This window comes from Cricetulus griseus, chromosome 3 (assembly GCF_003668045.3).
Source record: "Cricetulus griseus strain 17A/GY chromosome 3, alternate assembly CriGri-PICRH-1.0, whole genome shotgun sequence".
In the NCBI taxonomy this organism is placed as follows: Eukaryota; Metazoa; Chordata; class Mammalia; order Rodentia; family Cricetidae; genus Cricetulus; species Cricetulus griseus.
The window spans coordinates 212,879,142-212,905,932 of NC_048596.1; the positions used below are offsets into that span (position 1 = coordinate 212,879,142).

The 26,791-nt window shown below is 43.5% G+C and overlaps 1 protein-coding gene across 5 annotated transcripts in view; it reads right to left on the reverse strand.

The window, feature by feature from the left end:
- The window catches only part of Kiaa1217 (KIAA1217 ortholog), a 65,781-nt gene that overhangs the window by 26,718 nt on the left and 12,272 nt on the right, over window positions 1-26,791 (reverse strand). For 4 of the 5 annotated variants that reach the window (XM_035442798.1, XM_035442797.1, XM_035442796.1 and 1 more), the window contains 2 exons: window positions 14,722-14,771; window positions 9,651-9,799 (listed from right to left, as the gene is read on the reverse strand). In XM_035442798.1, the coding sequence (XP_035298689.1) occupies window positions 9,651-9,799; window positions 14,722-14,771 (199 nt within the window). Of the gene's footprint in view, window positions 1-9,650; window positions 9,800-14,721; window positions 14,772-15,278; window positions 15,384-26,791 lie in introns of all 5 variants that reach the window. The other variant, XM_035442800.1, reaches the window with a different exon arrangement.

Genomic DNA, 26,791 nt, shown 5'->3' on the forward strand with positions numbered 1-26,791 from the left:
CTGCTGTTTCCACCTCCTGAAATGGTCTTCCTGTCTTCTTGCTAATTTCTGCTCTAAAAAGAGGATCTGATAACATCTTCTGAATAAATGAACTTAAGCAGCCATCTTGACAACAAAGAACAGTGGAAAAGCCAGAATTGTTCTCTAAGTAGTTGAATTAGGGAGTGACTCCCCCTTGGCTCAGATGAGCCCGGACTCAGCCTATGCTGCAGAGGCTGCAGCAGGTCTGGAGTCAACACTGTATAGGTCAATGAAACATAAACAGTAACACTGTCTTCTAAGAAAAGCTGTGCTCAAATTCAGGGCTGTGAAGTAAGTTCCACAGAGCTCTGCCTGGGATGGGGAGGTACAATGAATGGAGATGAATATGTAAGTCACAAAGAATTACACAATGAAATAGTTGTAAAGGTTATGGATGCCTGGTGTTTGCGAGAGAAGTGTCTAATTTAACTGGGATGCAAACTGAGCATCAGGAACTTTTGACTTCCTGAGTGACTGTGTTTTGCCATCAAGGACAGTGTCATGGTCTTAGAAAGGGGCTCATGAAAGGAGAGACCATATCACTGTGTCATGACCTAGGGCACAGCCCTCTACCATAACCCTCCTGGCCACACCCACAAAGAAACAAGTTCTAGGAACACTGCAATCCCATTAGCAATAGACATTAAAATGGCTATCAAAATAGGAATTATTGCTGGGAGGGCCTTCACCCTGCAATTAGAAGGTAGGAAATAGACCCCTCCAGAGGTCATGTGACTTGTTCAGGCTCATTGGCAGTTGTAGGCTCAATCAAGGTTAGAAACAGGTCATTTTATCCTGACTCCCAAATGGCTCTTCTATCCAGACAAGAGTCTTGCTTTAGGCATACTTTCTGGCACATAAAACATTTCTGTCACAGCTATGGATATCCTGGAAGGTGACAATTTCATGTAATAATTAAGTGAGTTACTGTGCTACCAGAGTAGAAGAGAAATGGCTGTTCCTAAGTGTTAGGCTTTATTAGTCTCCTTGCCAGGCTTCCTGGGATTCAGCTGATGGTACAGAGAGGAACTTCTTATGGCACTGTGAGGAGCAATTCCTGAAGGGAGAAATGCCGAACTAGCTAGTTTCTTAGTCTACTCTCTCCTCATCTATCCTGCTCTGTTACTGCCATTATCTCCTGGCCATGAAAATGCCCTGCTTCATCCTAGCAGAGTGCAAAAAGAAAAGCAGAGGGAAAGATTTTGATCTAGAGATATGTCCTTGGTCGTTCTCTGTATCACAGAGTATCAGTAAGGTTTGTAGGTTTGTCATTCAGTTGATGAAAGAACATCAACTATGTGAAGGGACAGTATACAAACAGTAAGAAGTGTGTGCTCACACTAAGACACAGTTCTGCAAGTCCACAGATGTATCCACTAGGAAACCTCATGAAAGTTTCCTTCATAACTCCTCAAGGTTGCAATCCTAAATCCATGGAATCACCCATACTTCTGCTATCACAGAACAGTTCCTCCTGTCCTAGAGTATCATGCGAATGGAATCACACACTGTCTATATGTATTTGACTTCTTTCATTCAGTTCTCCCAGCCCCAGTGCTGAGTTGGAATTCAAGGCCTCACATGTACTAGGTAACTGCTCTACCCCTGGGCTATACTCCCAGCCCAGCCCGGGGTTTCTGAGATTCCAACAATGTTATTTCAGCAGTTTGTTCTTTTTATGGCCGAGTGACATTCCCTTGTATGGACATACTAAACATTTTAAGTTTTGACTTGATTCTGGTGATATTGCTAAAGTCACTTATTTCTAATGACACTCCTTTAGATCCCTTTCAATTTCACACACAATCATAATTGTGAGGAGAGACAAGCACACTTTGTATTTTCTTGTCATATACTTGCATTTTGTTTGCTAGCTTTAAGATATTCAGTACAGTGCTAAATAGAAGTGAAAGTTGGGTTTCCTTCCACTTGGTTCTTGCTTTAACAGGGGAATGTGTGGAGTTTCACTAGCAATACCATTTCCTTTGGGCCGAAGAAGGTTCTTTCTCTCTGGAGACTGCTGAGTGTTGGAGTCACTGATGGTGAGTTCCAGCATGCTCCTCTTGTATTTACTGAGAGGACATGCCTTTTTTATTCTGTTGATAGGGCCCAACATGCCAGCTTATATTTCTATGTTAAAGGACTCTGGTATACTTGAGATCATTATTTTTTAATACAGTGCTGGACTTTGTTATTATTTTAAGGGTTTGCCTGCTTTATTTTTGCAAGGACTGCTTACTGGTCTGTGATTTTCTGACCTTGGCTTTTGTTCTTAGGGTATGTCTGGTTAGTTTTTTGTCAACTTGACACAAACTAGAGTCATCTGGGAAGAGTGAAATTCAATTGAAGAAGAATTGTCTCCATCAAATTGGCCTGTGGGCATGTCTATGGGGCATTTTCTTGATTAATGATTGATGTGGGAGGGCCCAGCTCACTGTGAATAGTGTCACCACCGAGCTGATGGCCCTTGGTTTGTATAAGAAAGCAGGCTGAGCAAGCCATGGAGAGCAAGCCAGTAAGCAGCACCTGTCCACTGCCACTGCCTCAGTTGCTACTTTGACTTTCCTTCATGATGGACTGTGATTGGGATTTGTAAGTCAAATAAGCCCTCTCCTCTCCCACTTGCTTTTGGTCACTGTGTTTATCACAATAATAAAAAGCTAACTAGGACAGGGTAACACTGACTTCATAAAAAGAGTTGGGCAGTAAGTATCCTCCCTTACAGATTTGTTTTTTCCTTGTGGGCCTTTGACGATGTCATTAAACTGTTTTCTGTCTTGTCTTGTCTCTGATGAGAAGTGAATATTAATCCCAATTTATATTTCCTTGTATGAAATGCTTCTCCCCCTTCTGTCTGCCTTTTCTATTTAATCCTTGTTTTCTAAATCAATCTGTTTACAACTTCTACTGCTGTGGTTTCCTTTTTCGTTACCAGTCTGGATGTTTACTGGGCTCTTGGTCTGTGGATTTATAACCTTCATCAAATTTGGAAAGATTGCACCCACACTCTCTTGTGATAGTTTTCTTTCCCGCATTGACCCTTTGATACTGCTCCATTGGTCACTGGATTTTAGTGTAATGTCTTCTTAACTTTTGGATGGTTTCTGTTGCTATTTTCTATTGCTTTCACTGGCAAGTGTTTCATCTTTTACATCTATATAGATACTTTTTTTTTTTAACTATCAAAACTCTGCTCTTAATCTCTTATAGCATTGGTTCAGGTTTTCTTCTAAATCCTTAAGAATAATTTGAATAGCTTTTTGAAGTTTTTGCATATTTTTTTGGCCATCATTCATTGTCTAGTAGTTTTTGATTGGACATTAGGCATGGTGTATTAACTTTTATTGTTTTCCTTACAGATTTTGGGTATTCTCTGACAGGCTAGTCATTGTTACTGAGAGGATTATTTTTAACCTTTTGTAGGGAGAATCTAGTATAATGTTTACACTAGGGCTACTTTAGTCCAAAGACTGGGATCTAGGCCTTTTCTAGTCTGTACTTAATGTCAAGGTATCCAACATTCTTGCTTTCGAAAACTTGAACTGCTCCAGGCCTGGGTGGTCTCTAGGAAAATTCTGGCTCACTGGTTTACCCACATGGTCTTTACTTGGCCCAGAGGTCTGTTCATTCTACACATACTTGGTTAATTACCCAATAGCTGGCCCACAGATTAACACAGTCTTTTCTAGATAGAGACTTCTTCTATTTGGCACTCCATTCCATAAATGCTAGCCACTTCAGCTCTCTGAACTTTGATTTTATCTCCTTAGCACAGCAAGATGATCCTAGAACTGCTTGAGTTTCTGCATTTCATCTTGAAAGTACCTCCAGGCAAATGCATGGGTCAACCGAGGGATTCATCTCCCTTGTCTCCATCCTTCTAAGCTACTCAAGTTCTCTGTTGTCCAGTGTCTGCAAGTCATGTTCAATAGTTCCCAGTTCTCTAGCTGTCAACAATGGGATGGTGAGTGGAGCTGCAACTACTCCTGCATAACCAGAAACACAATTTATTGAAAATGCCTTTGACAGTTTTATAAGCATACTTAGAATGTTCTTGGCCATTAAATCTTAATTGGGCCAAGTGAGTTATCCATGTCAACTTCATGAATAGTGTAGGAAACTGTTTAAATCTATCTACCTCAAAATAGCCCTGTACTTCCTTATCTCATCCCTGATGTGGTGGGTGAAACCAGCCTTGACAACATGGCCAGCTGGCAAAATGGGCCAGATGTTACAGTCTACCCGTAACACTGAGCAGTGGTTATACCACAAACAAGGGAGTTTGGGATTGAAAACCAGACCCCAGAATGACTCCTAACCACCCACATAACATCCCCCAAGGCTTCAGGGAACAAAACAAACAATGCCTGGTCATGGACACATGCTATCTGGATGTTGTCTCAGCATCTTAGATAGTCTCTTGTCTGTAGATCTGACTGGGGCTTGGTAAATTGTTCAGTAACTTAACTGTCAACTTCTGTATCAGTTCCATTTATCATTTCTGTTTTGGTGGAAAAATGGTCTGTTCTACAAGGGCCAATTTTTGGTGTGCTTTCCTCTGGCATACACATTCTCCTGACTATAATTTTGGACATCAGAAAATAAAAGACTCTAGCAAGAAAGATACATTAAGATAAATGTTGAATTATGTTAGGCCAGATCCTTGGGCTCTGTGAACTGCAGTCTTCTCTTTAATGTTGATCCTCCCTCACCAGGGGGCGGGGGGAGAACCCAGCAGATTCCAAGAACCCTAAAAATGCAACACTAAGTTCAGAATAACCTGATATTTTTTATGAACAGGAAGCTAGATAAAGAGATAGGGGGCTAAGGAAAAAAAATAATGTGTGAATTGGAACAGTAGAATGTTTACATTCTTTTGATTTGGGTGAAATTCCAACTGTGGTCTCCACAGAACTTGTTTTCTTCCAGAAATACATTTCTCTCCTCAACCTAGAGAGGGACAGAAATGAAGTCACCTCTGTGGGTCTGGAATTCTTTTGGAAAGAAAAAATTCTATGCACTGGGACATTCTGCAGGAAGGAATTATTCACCATTAGAAAAAAGTAGATTTTTACTTATAAATATATCAGGAAAAGAAATGGATAAAGGTCATCATCTGTTGAAGAGAACATTTGTTGAGTTACAGTGTTCTTTATTTGTTGCCATCTTTGTGGACCCAGTGGTTACTTGGGAGTGAGAAGACAGTAGTGTAAATATTCCATCAGCTTGTGGCTTGTAGCAAGTCAGATGTAGCAGAGGAGGCATAGCTGATGAGCACAGTTTGGAGTAGTTTAAGTTACCATCTCCTTCTGGGCTTACCAAGTAGTACACATTCACATCCACTTTAGCAATAGAGAGAGCTGACTGATCCTGGCATGTCTATGAGGCATGTCACTGGATTGAGCATTCAGAATCCCCGAAAGCAGTAATTCTTACCCTGGAATATTCTAGAACCACTAACCTACCTACCAGTCTATACCAATGAAGTCAGACTCTGTCAGGGTGACTCAGTATATGTTCTTTTGTGAGGGATCAGAGGTGACTCTAATGGGCAGCATGTGTGGAGCATGTCTTGTCTACTGATAACTCAATGAAATGGAAGACAGTGAGTCACATGTAGAGGGACATGGTTGTCTCAATAGCCTCATTGACAATCATTTTCCCCATCTAACCACCCCTTGTGTCTGCTTCATATTTTATTCCCGAAAAGGATCTATCACTTCTGGAAATGAAATGTTCACGTATGATGATCTGCTACACTCTAGGGCTTTCCAATGATTTAATTATCTAATTACTGGAGCAGGCTGCCAAACACAAAAGAGTTCATTCAGTTTCACTATTTTATAACACAGCTCAAAGAACATTGGAATTTCTAATTCAATTTTTGTTCTAGCGAGTTCTGCATGTCTCTAATGATAACTCTATTACTGGACTCATAATCACTCTGGGGCTGCATTTCAGATTAGGTGTAGGATAGTACAGGTACTGAAGGAGAATTGGTGCTGCCACGGCTTAATTATCCTCAATTGTTCCTGTGTTAAATAGACTCCTTTGGCTGACAAGACAGAAGTTCATGGGGAATGGAAGCCTGGGACACAAAAAATACAAAGATTAGTGTGGAGATGAGGTGACGATGGCAACCGTGTTAAGAAACAAAGCACTTACTTTCCCCTTGGGTCTGCTCTGGAAACTGCTAACACCTCTAAACCAATGGCACATTGCTCATTTCCATTTACTCCCAGAGAGAACCAAGGAAATTGAAGTTATATAGGGCTAGGATAGTATTGTTAAACCTTGGTCAAAAACATTCTTGTTAAGAAATTGACTGTGTTACACTGTGCTGACATAGGGTAGGTTTGAGAGTTGACAGAGGTGGCAGGTGATAGGAGATCTCTCCCAATCATTCCAGAACCAAACAATGCCATGTGCCACTTAAGGTGGCACCATAGCTAACATACCCAAAGTACCAAATGTGTCTCAAATGCTTATGAAATGGCTGAGGCAATGGTTTGTGCTCATGATAAAGCAATGGCACCCATGTCCCCAAACCCACAGCTGCTCACTTTGGAGAAGAGTTAGGGTTTACTATAGAAATGGTAGATTAAATTTGCATGGAGGGTCAGGGGCACCACAACATGGGACTGGACAGAGGATATCCAGTGAGAAACACAATTTCCAAACAGCTACCTGGTGGTACTAAAAGGCAGTTGCAGTGTGAAGAGGGGGCATGCTGTGGAATAATCCTTCTGTACACGATGGAAATGTGTTGCTCTCATTGTTAATAAAAAGCTGATTGGCTGATAGCTAGGCAGGATTTTGGGGGCAGAGAAAATGCTGGGATGGAGAAGGGCGGTCTGAGGAGTTGAGGGCTAGACACAGAAGAAGCAAGATGGGACATTCATAGATGAGGTAAATGAGCCTCGGGTCAGCACATAGATGAGTAGAAATGGGTTAGTTATGTTGTAAGAGCTGCCTGGAGACAAGCCTAAGCTACTGGCTGAGCATTTATAATTAATATTTAGTCTCTTATGATTATTTGGGAGCAATTATCAGGACACAGACTCACTGTCATGCAACTTAGATCCACATAAAACCTGAGAAAGTTTTCTTAAAAGGTTCCAAACACACAAAAATGGAGTTAAATGTAACTTCTTGGTGACTGCCTTCTCCCAGGTAAGCTCTGTTTATTAGCAGCAAACAGAGGCATGGCTCTTTTAAAGAGGTGAGATCCTGGCTCATTGATAGTGGCAAAGATAGGTACAGGTCTTGTAAGAGGACCTGCTACCCAACACTTAAATGGGGCTTATGAGCAATGGGTGTACCAGTGGCAGCGTGGACCCAACAACTTCCCAGAGCTAGGCGGTAAATGTGGCTTCTGCCAGAACCTCCGTGTATCAACACATGTGCCAAGCTGAGCAGCACCAGCTACTAATATAGCATTTAAGATTCATCTCATGTGATCAAAGAACAATACAGATATTCAGAAAAGACAGATTCGGATGGGGAAAAACCCCTCTAAACAGGTTACAATGAGTTTAAAAATATACATAGGCTTGGGAAAAGAGGAATGGTATATACAGTCACAAAATAAAAATAGTTTAAATAATAAAGTCTTAAAAGAAAGGATACAGTAATATAAAGAAAAAAAGCCAATAGATATTGGATTATGAAAACTACTAGATTAAACCAACCTATAGATTTTTAAAAATGTCTGACCTCAAAATAGAAATCAAAAGATATATTACTTTGGGGAAGAGGATATGCTTTTATTTCCAAAGAAAATGAGAGGCTGTGGATTCATACCAGGTTGATATGGATCAATTCATTCTTATTCTCATGCTCTGTCTATCTATCTGTCTGTCTGTCTGTCACCCCTCCCTTCCTATACTCCTTTCCCTTCTTCGCAGAGAGCTGGCTCAAGGAATAAGAGTACATGCATGAGGACCTGAGTTTGAACCTCTAGCACTCATATGAAAAACAGGGCATGGCTACACAGGCCTGTGTTCTCTGCATTGGAGGACAGGGACAGACAGGTGGATCCTGAGAGCTCAGTGGCAACCTGCCTAGTTGAAACAGCAAGCTTCTGGCTCAGAGAGAGACCCTGCCTCAAAGCAATAAAGTGAAGAGCAATAGAGGAAGAGCCCCGAGATCCTCTTCTGACCTCTGCATGCACAGGTACCTAGGTACACACTTGCACACTCACAGGCATACAGTACATACATACATATATGCCGCCCACCACAAACATGAAAAACAAATTTTTTTCAAAGCAAGGAGAAGTCCATCCAAGATGGACTTTCACAGATGCCATGCTTCAGAGGTGATTGAAATAAACATGTCCCAGGTGTCTAGGACAGAGGGATAGAGTGAGTGAATGGTGTGTGTCTGAGCACTGAGCAATGTGGGCTATTTTGTCAACCCTCGCCATGTACTCCAGGCTCTCAGGGGAGGTCCTCCGAAGCAGCTGCCCTTATTTTACATTTAATTTTAATTAAAGTTAGAAGAAGTGATTTGGGGACAGGATCTATTATGCAGGATAGGTGGGCCTCAAACTCATGACTGTCCTGCCTCAGCCTCCCAGCACTGGGATTAGAGGCCTGAGCATGACTTCATGCCTGGCTCTGGCTGTCCCTCCCCCTTTTCCACTGCTGGACACAGGTAGTGGGAAAGCACTTCTTAGCTTTAAAGGCGGGAAATGTGTTGGGTTTATGCCACTTGGGTGCAGAAAGGAGCTGTGGCTCATGTACCTCACTGCTTGGGCATTGCTTCCAGTCACCACAGGGGAGCCCCACCCAAGTGGCTGCCCCCAGATCCTGGGTGTGTTCAACTTTTAACAATATTTGGATTATGAGCTTCTTAAAAGAGGTCAAAGAGATGTCTCCATAAAGCCCAAGCTAGGACTATGCCCTCAATGTCCAAGCCTTTGCCAAAGGCAGGGAGGGCGAGGCTGCACTGCAGGCAAACATGTGACCTCATGCATTGTTGTGCCTCCCAGCTCCTTAGGACTCAAGCCAGGAGACGGAATATCCCACTTTGTCAGATTCACAGTGTTTTCTGACCAAGATCTGGAATGTGAAGAGTTATTTTTGCCTTCCCTTTGATTCCCGATAGCTCATGTACTCCTCGGGGGTGGAAAGGACAAAGGAAACCTGGAACATACCACTTAAATAAAATGCAGATCGTTTGTTCTCAACAAATCATCCCAGTAGCTTCTTTTTACCCTTACGAATTTGTCTTCTATGCTGAACTCATAGTTTTAAAGAGGAGGAAGGGAATCTGTTCTTGATGGACCTCCACCATATTGAGAACTGGTAGCCTTGGCTGGTAGTATGCTCCATGAAGCAGCTCTCCTCTAAAAAATCAGGCATTGAAAGGTTTTCTCTCTCCACTTACTGTCAAGCGAAGTTGTCATTTACTGGCTATAGTCATAGTGGAAGGTTCTAGACCAAGCTTACACACAAATAAGGAGCTGTGCTATTATGATACTATGTGTGGGACCTTTAATTAGCTCCTAGGGAGAGTAGGTCAAGGAGCCCAGGGAAGTTCCAGCAGGGCTGGGGCTAATGGGGAGGGGACAGAAAAGTCAGATGGAGAGCAACTGAGATAAGGGACATATCTGGGAGAAGTACCTGGAGCTGCCTCATTTGCTGGAGCTGGAGCCTGAGTTCGGCCACATTACGCCTCATGTCAAGCAGGCTCATGTGGATGGCTGAGGTACCAGCAGGCAGTGGTGACTCCAAAGTGCCCAGGCTCTTCCCAGCAGAAACATGGACCGTTCCTGTGAGGGAAAAAATAACAGAATCAAAAAAACAGCAGAGGCCTTTGAATGCAGACAGCACCTGAGCTGTGAGGCCTGTCTCCACACAGATGACTAAAAAACTAATTAGGAAAAACATCAGGAAAACAATAGGTCACAGAATGCTAATAGTTGCAGTGTGTCAACCATCATGTTCTGTCATGGGATGGCAGAGCAGTATTTACATCAGGATGCCATGTCAAGGAGGCTAAGTGTCTATGCCACTGCCAGCCCCTCTGTATCCATCCATGCTCCCTCCCTCCCTCCCTCCCTCCCTGCCTCCCTCCCTCCCTCCCTGCCTCCCTCCCTCCCTATCCTCCTATGCTGTGATTCTTCCACCTTCCTTTTTCTTTTTCTTTAAATGCACAGGGTTTCATAGACAAAAGTTGAAAAGTATATAGGACAAAATATTAACAGCATTTCTGGCTCTTGGTATTCCAATAATTTTAAATCTTATAAATTTTAGATTTTTAAAATCTGTGATATATATTTATATCACATACACACACACACACACACACACACACACACACACACACACACACACACACACGCACACACACGTATGTATCTGTCATCTGGAGGAGGAGAAGATTTAATCTCTGGGCCTTCATAGAGCATTCTGTTTCTGTGTGACCATCCCCTGCTGGTAGGTAGACATGGGACATGCTGGAGATGGACACAGGGAACTAATTAAAGAGGGTATACTTGGCTAAGTCCTCACGGGTTTCTACAACCAAAAGAAGCAAGATTTCTGTGTATTATCACCCTTAGTAAGAAAACATGACTTCACTTAAAAATTCCTTAGGAAAAAGAAATTAAAACCAAAAGGCAATGGAAAGAAACATCTAGGCCAGAAACATAGCTCAGCGGTGGAGTGCTCTGAGGCCCTGGGCTCTCCCTCTAGCAGTAAAGGGGCTAAGGTAGAAGGAGAAATCCTCAGTTATTCCCTGCTGCCACAGCTTCTATCTTTGGTTCAACTTACATAAGATTCTTACATTTTGTGAGCCCAATGGAGAGGGTCCTAAGATGAAGTATGACTTACAGGGCCAGCTAGGTTTAAAGAATCTTTACTAGATGGTTTGGCCTTTTAAAGAGAGTACAAAGATATGGAACAGACTCCCAGAGTCAGTCTCTCTCTCTCTCTCTCTCTCTCTCTCTCTCTCTCTCTCTCTCACACACACACACACACACACACAGCATTTCTAGCTATTCTTATAGAACAGGCCCGCAGAGTAAACGCTAAATCTGTATCACCCACATATGCATACACACACACACACACACACACACACACACACACACACACACACACACACACACAGCATATTGGGCTATTCTCATGAACCTTAGTGGTTATTCACACCATCACCAATCAGGGCTCGAGAAATTTTCACATGTCTCTATCCCTTACGCCCAGAACAAAATCACCCTCAGAAAAGTCAATATTGCCATCTGTGCAGCTGTTGAAAAGACAGTTTCCCACTGTGAGGTACAAAGGAAAAGAACATCCAGTGAGATCTCCTGCTACAGGAGCATGTCATAATTAACTTAGTGTCTTCCAAGGTCAGGTATTCTGACAGGGAACAACTACCAGTTCCAAGTTGTCGCTTTTGAATCCGACAGCTTATGCCTTGTGTGTAGGCAAAGATGCATGTGTACAGGCATGTGAACACTCCCCAGGTGCATCACATGTCATCTGTATAGCAAAGGGAACCACCATGTCACCTCTCTGGTAAAAATGACACTGTGAGAGTCAGTCTGTCCTGTCAGCTCCTCAGCAAAATGAAGGCCCATTCCTTCTACAAACCTTGGGATCCTTGCACAGTGACTAAAATCAAGATACAATTTATCTTCAGAGCCACATACCAATGACCTCAAGTCACCTCAGCCTTTCCTATAAGTAGATCCAATTCAGTATCTCCTCTCACTTCCTCACAAACTGCTTTCTGCCTATCTATTTGATTTTAGCCACTGCTAAATATTTAGGCCAGACCCTGGAAGTCATTCTCATTATCCATTTTTCCATGCATGACCTTGAGCAAGCAAGTGCTTAATGGTGTACTTCTCTCTGTACTTGCTTACATGGGTATTGGTGCTACCCTGTGGGCTAAGGAAGTCAACACCTGTAGCTGCTTAGCCAGATGTCTGGCAAAGAGTGAACCTTACTGACCTTGGGTGAACTCTCTGAGCAGAATGGTAGAAAGGACCATCTTCCCTACATCCATCTAGAGTCTCCACCAAGTACAGGGCACCGGGGGTAACCCAACAGCTATAGAGGATCTACAGCAAGGGCTCTGAAATGCAGACTCTGGATAGGGACTCCGAGGAGGTCCTCACTCACACTGGAGTCACAAGACCTGGAGATGGTATACCACACCCAAAGATGGGTAGTCACATTCAGTCTAGTAAGAAGAGACAACATATAGTTTGTCTCCGGAATCTTATTCCATCCTGTGTACTGAGCCTACCCCAGGTAATTGATCTTGGTTAGTTTACATCTTAAAATCCTCATTATAGTAGTAGTAGTAGTAGTAGTAGTAGTAGTAGTAGTAGTAGTGCGTGTGTGTGTGTGTGTGTGTGTGTGTGTGTGTGTGTGTGTGTGTGTGTGTGTTGCTCATGACATAGCAAACAGTTGCAGGTCAGAGTACAACTCTGGAGTTTGTTCTCTCCTTCTATTGTTCTGTAGATTCTGGGGATTGAGGTTGCCAGACTTGCACATCTCACTGGTCCTTGGTTAGTTAGATCTTAACATGAATCTTAACAAGTGTACATGTGATGTGACCTTAATATGTCTTGTTGAACAGAACTAATACTGGTGTGAGCGTTAGGGAGATTGACTGTCATTAGCCGGGGACTCTGAGCATCTTAACTTACTGGGTGTTTCTCTCCATAAGATACAGATGGAAACATCTTTCTCATAGGGTTAGGTGTGCTGAGACAACAAACAACATAACACACACGGTATGCCTCAGTAGTGGGAGATGCCTTCTGTTCCCTTATGTCTACGGTAAATTACATATTTCTAACATAACCAGGAAGTCTGGACTTCATTTGTGTTGACCTTTGGCCAAATGAGTTCCTTCTATATAAGTCTGTCATTTGTCTATACACAGGGATAACACTGCTTTTCTTATTGTTTACTTCCTAGGCTTATGGAAGAATTAATATATTTTGTGCACTGTACTGGCTGCTATGGCAACTAAACCCCTATGGATAGTATCTAGCCTTGGTACATTCATTAGAAAGAGAAAGACCAAATGGGCAGAGACACAGGAGGGAAAAATCACTCACATTGCCAATGGCATGGCCTATGCTTTTCAGAAAACATTGTCTGTCCCCCACAATTACTGATCACAATTGGAAACATGGCCAAAGAAATTACACTTGTTTCTTGCACAACAGAGACATTTACAAAAAATCTCAGAGTGAAGAAATAAAACATCCTGTGTATTTTTCAAGGGACTTGTGAATCATAACATGAAAGGATGAGGGGAATGTGACTGTGTGTCACATGTGTGTAGATATGTGGTCCACGTCCTTACCTGGAACAAGGAAATAAAATGATACCTACTCCTTGGGGATCGACATTAATGGGTTAATGCATGAACAGTGCCAGGCACACAGGAAACACTCCCCGAATGTTTCCTTATCATTACCCTACAGAAATCAAGAAAGCATCAAAGCCTACAAACCAGCATGTGCTTATTGAGCAGAATCATGCATGGGACACTCATCATTTCCAGAATGGATTCCTGAGTCAATGAAGGCTTTAGTGTCAGTAGTTTAATTTTATCCCTTAAGGTCATAATAAATAAGAAAATGAGTGAATAAATATCCCCAAAGCAAACTAGCAATTTCTCTGAAGTCAAGTTTAGAGATTTCCATGGAAAAACTGTCTGGGTTCAGCCCAGGCCACTGACGGATTTCTAAGTTGAATGCTGGAGAAGCATCCCTTAGAACTGAGTGCTAGGCTTTGCTCAGCCCAAGTCAAGCCAGGGCTGGGAGCCTATATCCCTAACCCTATCCACATTCCTGTGCTGCAGGAAACTAGATGTGGTTTTCCCCAGATTAGGGGTTTCATACAACTGGCTGTTTGCTTCTGCAGAACCTCAGCATGTGAGTGAGCATGCTCCTTCCACGGCCTGTTTCTACCCCAGCAGGCAGAAAGACAGCATCTTCTGCAAGGTGGCCTACCTGGGGACTGCAGGAGCAGGCTGTCACCACACAGATGTGGTGACACCAGGAGGTTATGCTGGTGACAGAGTCAGTCCTCCTTCAGGGGGATGTTAGTATTTAAAAAGAAAGCCCTGAGTCACGTTCATTCTCATTCCCAGTCTAGATGTATGAAGTGGTTACTGCTTCCCAGTCACTGTTTTCCATTCCCCTATCACATCCAGGCTAATGTCCTTCCTCAGAGTGGAATTGCCCAGTGGCTTCACTTTACACTTCAGGGACCCCCTAGTTGCCTCCACCTGGAAGGATCCTCTCCTTTTCGCTTCCCTAAGTTCTAAGTTCTCTATGTACTCCTCCATCACCTTCCCAGGGGATGCTTTCAATCCAGGCAAGCCCTGTTGGGTAGAGTTTATCCCATGACTCTTGATACTCAATACTTATGTATTTCAACTTTTCTGTGGATTTGAAGTTCTAGGCAGCCAGCACCATGTTCCACATTTACCATAGCCTCTCTGCACACCAGTGCCTGGAACTAATGAAGGTCATATAAGTGAGTGGATGAACAATGAGGGTAGTAATTTCTGCACTGTAGGAAGCTGCAGTAGCAACAGAGTTCCTTAGGACGCCTCAGCATCATACCAAATGACTTGGAGAAACACTGAGTACTTGTGAAGCCAGCCAGAGCTGACTGAAACTCACGGTCCTCCAGAGCTCCTGGGAACACTCACCTGCACCATCTGTTTGGTTCCTGCTGGCTGTGGCTTTCGTCATTTTCTCACTGAATAAAAGAAAAAGAGAGTCAACTTTACAATTTTCAAAGTGCCACCATCTTTCCCTGACCCTTCTATTCTTAAGAATTAGCGGTGATGGACTAAGCAATGAAAGTATTGGACATCAGCGCCATGATTGCCCGAGATGGAAAAGGCTTCCCAGGTGTGTGCTGACACAGGCAGATGCGGCTGGGCACACAGTGATTTTCAGATGGTGGCGGATGTGGACACACATGGATGGTAGTAACAGGCACTGCGTGGCAAGTGGTCCAATAAGCCACATGCACTGGGAAGCCCTCTGAGCCTTCTTGGGCCAAAGCGTTACCTTTGCCCAAGAATTACCATAAGATAAACAAAACCAAAAGAACAACCCTCACACCATGATTAATAAAGATCAAAACATGTCAGCCCTAAAATGATCACGAAGAAATGAATTTCAGTGAATAAATGGCTGTAGTGATTATGGAGAAGCAAGTTGAATTATTTTTTCCCCTGCATGCCTTGCTTCTTTTTACCTAGATGACTCTTTGCTACTACTTGTAATGGGCCCTTTAGAAAGTGCAGACTGAACAAGGCCAGTTAGACTGGCAATCTGCTTCTCCATGGCTTGCATCCTCTCTCTGTAAAACAAGAGAATTATTTGTTAAAGCTCTTTTGACTTTCAGAGGGGTTCTTCTAGGTGAATGATCCACCTGAGGGCTATAAACGGGCCCACCCAACAGGCTGCCAAAGTCTACCCATAGCCAGAAGACTGAAGATCCTTGGCTGAGGCCAAGATTTATTGATAAGAATGGAGAAAGGAGACCGTGACCTCACAAAAGAAGACAATTCACAGGCCAGCAGAGGCCTCCGAGAAAACAGCATTTCCCTCAGATGTTCACACAGCATGTATTTTTCAGCCTACTTGCCCTGTTTTGTTGTTTACATTCCATGAGAGCAGACCTCAGTGGGACTGGTTATACCCTGGGCCAGGCAGGCTCTGCATTCATACATGCCTGTAGGCCTCTTCACAGCTTGGAAGCTGCAGACTGGTTTTGGTGTGAATGATGGAGATATTTGTTGTATGTGTAGTTATCCTTGTTTCATAGCCCAAGGGCAGACAAACAAGTGCCTCTTGTAAACACCATGGAAAATACAATTGAAATCAATGAGTTTGGGAGTAGACGATGCTCGGTTTAGTGGTGTAGAGGCCTTAGCCTGGAGGATTTTACAGGATCAAGGAAAAAAAATGTATTTAACAACTCAGTCACGAACACACTAATAAAAATCCCCCTAGTTACTGCCTATGGACAGGTACTGTACCTTTTCAGGGCTCTGTGATACTATAGTCAGGTATTTCAAACAGGCTCACCTTTCTGCATCTTAGACAGTGGGTATATCACAGGACCATGCAATAGTGATTCCTATTCTACAAACAGCACTGTCATACGCACACTGTGGCTCTTCAGTGCAAGCCAACTTCTTTATCTGTTCCTCTACAGAGTACCAATACATCCTTTCACTACAGAAACACCACTGGTGAGGTTGGGTCTTGGAGAGACAGGACATCTGTATCTTGAACCTTGTGGCAATCAAGAGCATTCTGGGGCTTTGAAACATTGGGTCTTGACTTTGGACTAGTATCTCGAATGCTTTAACAATTACTAAGTTTAACTCTGCAATTACCAGCTTCCCACTTGACGATTCCATGCACTTTCTTCAGTTTAGACTGACAGTGCACTTATTGTTAAGTCAATGTTCTATCTGGTCTCTTATTCGTTGAAGGTGTTCATTATGCTGTCTTACAAGAGGGGGTGGCAGCAGCATTAAAAATCAAATCAAACAACCTGGATATAGGACCATCTTTAACTGGATCATCACTGTGGACAGAAGTACAGAGCATCACAGCAGAGTCTGGGTTGGAGCCATGAGGGCCCACAGGGCTTCCAGGCACTTTCTTTGCATCAGGGGAGGTAGGCTTCTCCACTAAGCTTCCCCTCCATAGCAGTTTTAGGATGCAGATAGAGAGTGACAATTCTTCACTTGCTCTCCACTGCCTAGTTTTCCAGAGTTCATACCAACACAAGTGTAGAATAGTCTGGGATGCTTGGAGCTAAAGCCTAACGTGTGATCCAGGTATCTACATGCTTGGTTCTGTACTTAGCAACCATGAGTTAGGGCATGAATACTCCCTGGGTGGCCTCTTCCAACATCATCATCAGGGCCACCAGGGAGAAGACACCAAGTCGGATACTGCCGGCAGCTGTTTTACACCCTCCCTATAGTTGATAGACACTTGAACCTGACCATAGAAGGGCCACATTTCTCTCCCATTCCCAGGTGGGTTCACTGTGGTGGAGGCAGTAATGGACAGCACTGTGATGAACAGCATACTGACCACAAATGTGGGTGCCAGTGTCTCAGCCAAAACCACTTCATGAAAATACAATTCTTTTGACACATGGTAATGAGAAAAACTTTCCCCTTTATACGTTAATCATCAAAGTGTTTCTGGTTTCAGCATTCATTTGAGGGAGATTATCTGATTTATAAATTCATAAATAAGATTGTCTTTCCATTTCATGGTTGGTAATCTGGAAACAATTTTATGGTTTAACTAAATTACAGCAACTGGAAACGTATGCAGCCTTCTCCTGTGATGAAGTGTTATGAAGGATGCTTAATGTGAAAAGGGGAAAAAAATAAGAGAAATTCAGTGGAAGAAGAGAAATTAAACACAAGCCTGTCATTTTACCGCAGTGTCAATTCTGTGTGATAACCATCAGAATATTAAGGATGCTTAGGCTAATTCTTGCCAACTTTGCTTGGTTTAAGGTATTATGGGGTGGTATAATTACTGTCAGAAAGATGGCTCAAAAATGATTTCATAAACCATTTTATATCATTCCATAAACCATATTTATGTGATTAGTAGGGACGGTTAACTAGTCATTTAGTGCTGTAAGTCAGCTTGGCTGCACAAGTCTTTTTTGAATCCCAAATATAACATGAATAAAAAATATAAGGCAAATTCAGGGAGTATAAGGGAAGGCGCTATTCCTGGCATCAATCAGCCCCTAATTTTGCCAGCATTCTTCCCTGCCCTGGGTCTGTGTGTGCAGGGGAAGTGACACCCATACTGCTAGAGGGCCACCCTCGCTGCCTTTGGAGCAGAGGGAAGAAAACCTTTTATGTCTGAGGAAATATTTTTAGCCAGTGAGTTCATTTATGTGACATTTGATTCAAGTTTCACCTTTAATCTCTTTTGATTATGGACATGTCTTTGTTCTGAAGGAGGCCTTCTTATCTTTGTATAGTTAAGAAAATTAATACCCCTTAGGAATCTAGATAACACAATACTAAGTGAAGACCAGAAATTTTTTATGGTGAATCCCAAAGGGTACGTGCAAGCATGCGTGAGCCTGTGCACACACACATATGTGAGCATGTATATGCAAGCCAGAGGCTGATGCTGAGTATCTTCTAGAGTCACTCTCCACCTTATTTTTGGAGTCTCTCAATGACTTATGGGCTCCTTCATTCAGTTAGGCTGGTGGCTAATGAGCATCAAGGACCAGCCTGTCTCCACATCCCCAGTGATGGGATTACACAGGCACCCTGCCTGTTCTTATTTGTGTGCTGGGGATCTGAATACAGGGCTGCACGTCTGTGTGGCAAATGAGCTATCTCCCAAAGAATATGTTTCCAAAGATACAAGGAAGATACCAAGGAACTGGCTGGAGCCAGTCAAGCAAGCTAATGTGCATCAGAAATTCAGCCCTCCCTAGCCAGTTTCCCATCATTACAAGCAGCTGCATAAGGCAGTAAGTAACAACTACAGAATGAGACCTCTATTCTAAGAGTACTAAGTGATCCCTAAATTCACTTCTGATTATAATCTTCTATGATTTGTTGCTGTTCCTCATTGTTATCATTGGGGAAGTAATCAATGAGTTTTCCATTTCTGGTCTAAGTTATCCTATTAGGGGCAATCTAAATAACCAAGACACCATTCTCAACTCTCGGAATAATTTAACTTCTCACTGAGGCATCTGGACTTGTTGAGGAGATATGGATGGAGCTGGCAGTTGGAGTCTATTATCCATCTGCCCTCTGCTCCTGGAGAGAGCAGTAAGACTAGGTGTGCTTTGTCCTCCCTACTGTGGCTTCGACCCTTTCAACCTATCCCCTGCTTCTGAATTTAGAATTATTTGGGAGGATCTGGGAGGCACTAGGGGGAGGGGCAACCATAATTAGAACATAGTATACGAAAAAGCTATTTTTAATTTAATTTTAAAATGTTAAAAAGAAAAAATCAAAAGCAAAAGAATTACTTGTCTTAAGTTGTCTTCCAAAGTCAGGAACCACCCCTATGTTTGTGGGTATTCCAGCACAGGGAGATGCCTTTCTGTCACATATCTGTGTTAGTTTTCACATTGCTGTGACTAAATACCTGACAAGAAGCAATTTAAAAGAGAGGTGATTTATTGTGTTTCATGGTTTGACAAAGTACAGTCCCTGGTGTGAGAAAGATCTACAGAGTTCATGGTGGGAGGAACACTTTGGGACTCCACACCTCTTGATATAGTGGGACAGACAGGTGGCCAACAAGCCAGGCTGGGATACAAGCCTTCATCGATAGCAACCCATTTCCTAAAGGTTAACAGCTTCCAAAACAGTGCCACCAGCTGGGGACCAAGGGCTCAAATCAAAGCCTTATTCCAACCGGCCATCTTTTGTAGCTTTAAGATCCATCCTAACAACCCTTGTAGAAGCCTGACATTACAAATTCTTAAACATGTTTCCTGTTATACTCTGACTAGTTCCAACCTAGAATGTTTTTACTGTCTAGACCTGAAACTCTAAAATCCTCCTTAAGCCAAATGGTCTTTCATTGTCTTTGGTTCCCTTGTTCATAAAGAATAGCCCCATCTCTGTATCCTGGATTTTCCTTCTTGCTGTCAGCCATCACCACTGTCTGGACAGTCCTTGGGAGGTTTCTTGTTCCATATGTTTCCTGAAGTTCAGGAATAATACACTGGCCCTGTTGCTATGTCCTATGGTGAGACAAAACACCATAATGGGGAATATGTGTTGGAGAGCTCTTCAGTGGCATGAAGACCAGGAAGATAGGTGGAGAAGAAGGGATGGGGCAAGGATCCTGATATCCCTTTCAAGGGTATGGTATGCCCTAAATAACCTAACTTCACCTAACTTCTTGGCCCCAACTCCTTAAGGTTCCATCGCTTTCAACAACACTACAAGGAAGTCTTCAACAATTGTCTTCAGGGAACTGTTCAGATTCAAACTACAATAGTGGGGCTGGAGAGATGGCACAGTGGTTAAGAGCACTGACAGCTCTTCTAGAGGACCCGTGCTCAAATGGCAGCTTATAACTGTCTGTAACTCTCGTTCTAGGGGATCTAATGCCTTTATACCAATGCACATAAAATAAAGTTAAACAAATTATTTTTTAGAAAAGCTACAATAGTGCCTAGAGTAAGTATTACAATGCCCCCCCCTTTACCCGGCACCAATCCTGTCCAGAGTCTCTTTTCCAGCCTTCCAGACCCCATGTTAGGGTGGCTTTGCTTCCTGACTGTCTGAGGAGGGCAACAAATGAGAAGAAATGGTTCCTGTGACACTTAATCTTACAATGTCATCTTACAGTCTTACAATGACATCTTACAATGTCATTTTCTGTTGGTTTCAAGGAGACAGGGTGAGGTATCATCTCACTAGACACCCATCTTTTCCCAAGCCAGATGAAACACAGTGGCTTAGCCAAAGGCATTACCTCCGATGCACTGCATTTGACATTATTGTTATTGTTGCTGTTACAGTGCTCAGGATTTGAACCCAGGGCCTGCATGTTGTCTCCAGATGCTCTACCACCAAGCTGCACCTGAGCCCTGCACTTACATCACGATGCACAAAAATATAAACGTATGTGGATAAGTCTGGCTTCAAAGTGAGGCTGGAGTCCATTTGTGGATGAGGGTAAAAGGCAGTTTATACATGCTCTGAGGCACTGAGAAAATGAAACTCTACAGTGGGATGTGAGGAGGAAATGCCAAAGTTGGTGGTACATCTCTAGGTCTTAGTCCTTCTCAGACTAGAAACTGGTGATGGTTGTTTTCCTCAAGGTCGTGGAAGAGGGCAGGTCATCAACTTCAAGTTCACCTTGGCAATGATTTGGGGTATAGGCACCACGATAGGAAATGGGGGATCATGGTACATGAATGTTCTTCTCTTAGTCTCAGGCTTCAGATGGCCTGAAGGTTGACACCAGAAGTTACGCCTAAACTAGGTGTGCTTATGTCCTTGGCACTGTCCACTAAGAGCTCCTGGATGGCCAGAAAGAAGTCAGCTGGAAATGCAAGCCTTCCTAAGGGCTGACATATGAACCAAACACGGAAACTGGAAGGACTGGGTGGGGCACACAAACTACCAGTTCTAGTGTGGGTGCTACAGCAAGTGCAGCAGTAGTGAAGCCAACTAAAATAATTCCAGCAAAATCATGGACTGGGAATTGATCTGGATTTGTGTTTTGACTTACAGAGGTGTGGACTTTTCTTCCCTCTACATATTTAATCAACATTTATTTTGCTGGACAGTGTTCTAACACAGAAGACACAGAAGTAAGGTTTTACACACACACACATACACACACACACACACACACACACACACACACACACACACACACACACTCACGGTGGGGGGGTGGGCATAGAGGTGGAGAGTCAGAGCATGCCTGGATGCCTGGCGGAACTAAGGAGTAGTCAAGGAGCTACCGTGCCTACAGTGAAGGGAGGGAGGGCAATAGGAACTAATTAGGGGGTGGTCTTTTTGGGGTACCACAGGGATGGTGAATCTTATCATTTACTTGTAAACCATTAAACTTTTCAGAATGAAAGGGAGCCACTGGTTGACTAAGGACAGCAGGGTAAATTAGACTGGCCCCAGTCTAGCTGAAAAGTGTGTTCTACCCAGATGTGGGTCATTTTTAGGGCCTTTGGTTCTGACTGTGAATGCATCGGTAGCTGAGGTGAGGACATTCATGGACTTAGATTTTAACTGGAGCCCATGCCTTCTCTGCTGAGAACAGCCGGAAGTAGATGGCCTCAGAGTGGGGAGGCAGCTTAGAAAACCACATAATAGTCAAGAACAGCCTCTCTCAGCTGATGGCATTTGGGCCAAGTCCTGAGGCTGGAGAGGAGGCAGTCAGGCGGCTGTCCGTGGCAGTAAGCACCAGGCAGGCGCAACCACAAATGCAACAGTCTTCAAAGAAGACAAGTCCCTGCCAAGTGCAGACCCGGGGACCAGCACACATGCAGTGGAGTTCATGGAAGGGGATAACAGAGGTCTGTTAGAGTTTGGATCTTCAATGTCTTCCAAAGGCTGGTGTGTTAAAGGGTTCATCCCTAGCCTGTGGCATGACTGGGGGAGTGGAAACTTCAGGACATCATATCCAATGGATGGAGGCTAGGTCATAGTGGGAATGCCCATGATGGGGCTACGTGACTTTGCCCATCTTGCTTCCTGGCTGCCATGAAATGTAGAGGGCTCTTCTGCTACACACTCCCACCTTGATAAAAGTACAGCTCAAGGTGACAGGACCAATTGTATGTGGACTGAAATCTCTGAACCATGACTCATGAGCCCTTCTCCTTAGTAAGCTATATATTTTGGGTATTTTGTGACTGTGATGGAAAGGGCAAACAAAGCTGAAGTTCTAACACTCAGAGGTCACAGGGCCTTAAGGCTCTGGCATTGTTAATAGAGTTGCCCTTAGTCTCATCCACTACCTGAAAAGATCATATCTGAACTATAGCTGGAGTCAGGATCCTAGAATTGAATGGTTTCGAAGTTAGGAGGAGCTTATTTAGCCCTCATAATTCTTCTTCTCTCCATTCTGGTTCAGTGATCCTGACAGAGAGAGAGAGAGAGAGAGAGAGAGAGAGAGAGAGAGAGAGAGAGATGAGGGAGACAGGGAGGGAGGCAGGGAGGGAGGGAGGGAGGGTGTGGTGTCAAGTCAGGCAAGTGGGTCAAAGCTCAGACACACCCAGGCCAGCACTCCCAAGGTACACCGTTTCTGAAGCCCGATGGGATCTTCCCAGAACAGTAAATGCAGCCCAGTAGTTAATCTATTTCACAGTTTACTTTCTGTGTAGGCTGTATTAGTTGGGACCTGAAAATAGCTCCAAGCCAGTGACAAGACAGAGTTGTCACTTGGATCTGGGTGGCCAGCATAACTACATAGCTTCCAGCTTTTATGCCCTTAAGAGTCTAATTGACCAGAGAACAAAGAGGGTTTTTCACCTTTCATTAGAACTGCACAGAACCCATGAGGGGTGTGATCTATCCGTATTACAGCAGATACCAAGTTTCAGCAAGGGAAGATTTCTTCAAGAAACATGGCTAATTTCCCTGCAGAGTACAGTGGCCATGGCTTTCCTGCAATGGTGACACACAGCCTGGGGTGAAGCATTTCATTTCCTGTTGGCTCTGTCAGCCACTCTAGCTACCACACCCCAGAGCAAGCCAACATGAAATCATCAATTTTGGATTTTTCTTTCTCTTCCCTGAGGGTACTCTTCAGTATTCATGCTGTGGAGTGGCATCTCATTTTTTTGTTTTTTTTAAACACAGGTACAAACTGGTAAGAATAGCTGTTCATTTCTGTTACAGAAATGAACTTATCTAACTTGTCTTCAACTGACGCACCATGTTGGAAGTCCTCGGGTGGTTGTGAAAATAAGATCCACCTTTTCTTTAACAAGATCTTCTGAAACTGTCTACCTTGATCTCAACTCCTGATCTCCATGCCTCAGCCTCCTGAGCTGCTGGGGTGATGGGAATGCTTCCTGTGCCCAGCTCCTACCTGCTTTAGCTGCAAAGTCCTAGTGTGGACTCCAAAGAAATACAATGACTCAGGGCTGGGTGGTGGCGGCGGCGCATGCCTTTAATCTTAGCACTTAGAGGCAAACACAGGCAGATATCTGAGTTTGAGGTCAGCCTGATCTACAGAGTAAGTTCCAAGACAGCCAGGGCTACACTGAAAAACCTGTCTCCAAAACCCAAACCAAACAAAAATGATGACAGAAAAAGAAGGAAGACATTTCCTATCTGTGCCCTATCTAAAGTTCTTATTGACTGTCAACTTTCTTGTTATTTGTGGGTGACAGAGGAGCAGGGACCCTACTACCTCCATTATAAGACAAACAGTATCAAGGCAGTGTGACATTGAGACCCTGTTTTACTGGAATGGCTCTGGACATTGTCAGGCTGCAGGACAGTGACCTCCAAATTCCCTTTAGCTCTGAGGATGGAAAAGATTTGGCTCACAGCAGTACAATGGGAAATAAGTGATTTTTTTTTTAAGACCTGTCACTTTTGGAAAGTTGGAATGCTTAGACTTAGCTGTAGTTTTAAATCACATCGTTCATGAAAAATAAGGTTAGAGTTTGAGTGGGGGTCTACTACTTGACCATCAGTTGGAGAGACAATGACTTACATTGTCTGAGATGTGGTGTGGGCATCACAAGGGCCTGAGGTACTTAGAAGAGCCCTGTTTTCAGACTGGGGGCAGTCATGCTGACTTCTGTAGCTTCAAAGAGGCTGGATCTGCCCCTAAGCCTTGACTGTTTGGAGAGGTTCTGGTTGGTGAGGAAGGGAATTATCTGATTGTTAAATTGTTTAGGCAACTCCAGATTTCTTCCACATGTCAGACTCAAGACTTCTGATTGACAGCACCTTTTGAATATTCAAAAGTAATACAGTCATGTTTTAATTGGACCTAATTAGTGACAGGTGACAGCTTTTCCTTTGGAGAAGTTGGTTTGTTTAAAGTAGCTCAGACTTCATAGCAGTCATTTTCTACAGAGTATCTTTGGGGTAAATATGGGAAGGGCCATCTTCAGAGATCTGTTATATGGTCAAACATGTTTATTAGACATCTGATGCTTGAGTTCAGCCTTCTATTGCATGGCTACCAAATATTTCTTACCCATGAGCTTATCTTCCTGGGAATGAGGTAATAATTCAACGTATCGGCACTTACTTGATTTCTTAGACTGGCAAAACATCCTATCATGATGTCATTTTATAGGTACTGTAACGGCAGAAATATAGCCAGTTTTGGATAAAGACCAGTTGGCCTTCTTTTTATTTCATTATATGCAGACCATAAATTCCAGACCATCTGAGGATTATCACAGATGGGCCTGACTTAGGAAAGTGCTCCCGTTTCTGAATTCTTAGCAATTACAGTCTGTATCAGTGCTGTGGAATTAATTATGTACAAGCACCCCCCCCCCAATTATGGTAGGGTTGTAATTGAAAAGTTTACTTGTACTTTCATTGTTTAGGACTTGGGATAAGTGGTGGTTGGATTTCCAGCTGGCCCACAGAAGTCTCTTCACCCTGAAGCATATTATTAGTCCTATGGCTCCACATTGTTTTCAAGGAAAAAAACATGTCCTCACTTCCCAGCTGGACTCTGAAACACTGGAAAGAGATCTCATCTCCCCCATGAAGCTCAAGATGAAGAGAGGCAATGGGCGTGGCATATACTCCCCACTCCCTACTTGCTAGGAGACTCTGTTACTCTGGAGAAGACAGGAAAACATCTTCCAAGCATCCCCAAAGCCAAAGTAGGCCTGTAAACCCTACCGCAGGTGTTCCTCCCAGATGGGTATGGAGTTTTGGGAGCCAGAGGGTTGTGGCACTTAACCAAAGCACAGCTTGGATATATATGTTAAGCTCTGAATGTTTTATGATTGTCTTCAAAGTTTATGGTCTTTGTATATGAGAGCCACATCTAAGCTCCTCTCTGTGTCCAGCAAAGCATCCTGTTCACAGCCAAGTGTGTAAGAAGGCCTCAATAAACAACCATTGATCCACAATTAGAGCCCTGTGGGAAAGCAGCTCAGACAAGCGCCCAGTTAGTCAGGCACCAGCAAGCATCACAACAGATGGTAATCCAGTCACGGGGGTGGGGTGGGGGGGGGGGTGGGGGTGGGGATGGGGAGGTGGGGGGTGTCGGCTCTGCCATTAAGCCCATTGCTCAGGTTCAGAGGAGACTTAAATGGATGTCCTCAGCGTGCCCTCTCTTTCTGTCCCCAGACCTTCAGGATGCACAACCTTGATGACTTTCCTGAAACAGCCTTGTTAGTGACTTTGCTGCTCTATATATTCTGAGTCAATTCCATTCTGTGCCCACACTTGGTTTTATCTTCTCACCCTCTCCCCATTCTACCTTGTGATATTTTGTGCTATTATATTTAAAAATATGTCTGCCTGCCCTTTCAGGCAGCTGTTTCCCTCCCTCTATTCCTTCACACCCCTCACCTGTGGCAGAATGGTTTGCTCAAAGTAGGAACTCTTAGACACTCATGAACCCTGTATGGAGTTATTTTCTTCATTTTACAAATGAGCAAATGGAGGTCGAGTAAGATTCCACTAATGTATCAATGAAACAACTGCTGACAAGTCTGGGAATTAATTTGAACCCAGGCAGATTTTGAAGTCTAGAATTTAATACCATAAGCAACTGGTGGGCAAAAAACTTGAACCGATGGGAGTACCAGTGAGTTCTGCCTGATGGAGGCTTCTATCGTGGGGGTGGGGTAGATACTTGACAATGTTTGGAGACAGTTTGGTTGCCCTCATAGGTCAGTGTTAGGGTACAGAGTTTTTGGGGTGACTCACCTTGACTATCCCAGGGAGAAGGAAAGGAATAATCCTACACTTTTTTAAAAAAAAAATCATGGTTCACTGCACTCTGGCAGAAGAAAGCACTATTTAGAGGCTCCTCAGAAGGCTGCCAGTCAAATGGATACTTTTAAGTGCCACAAACCCAGATTTAAACTTTCATCCTGTCAGCTTCTAAGGCAAAATCCATCCTGTCCCTCAAAGTTACCAATACACTAACATTTGGTCCTTGTAAAATGAGCAAATGATGAGAAACAGACCCGAGCTATCAAGCTAGCATGCAGGCACACACATGCGCATGGGGGGGGGGTGCGCGCGTGTGCATGTGCAC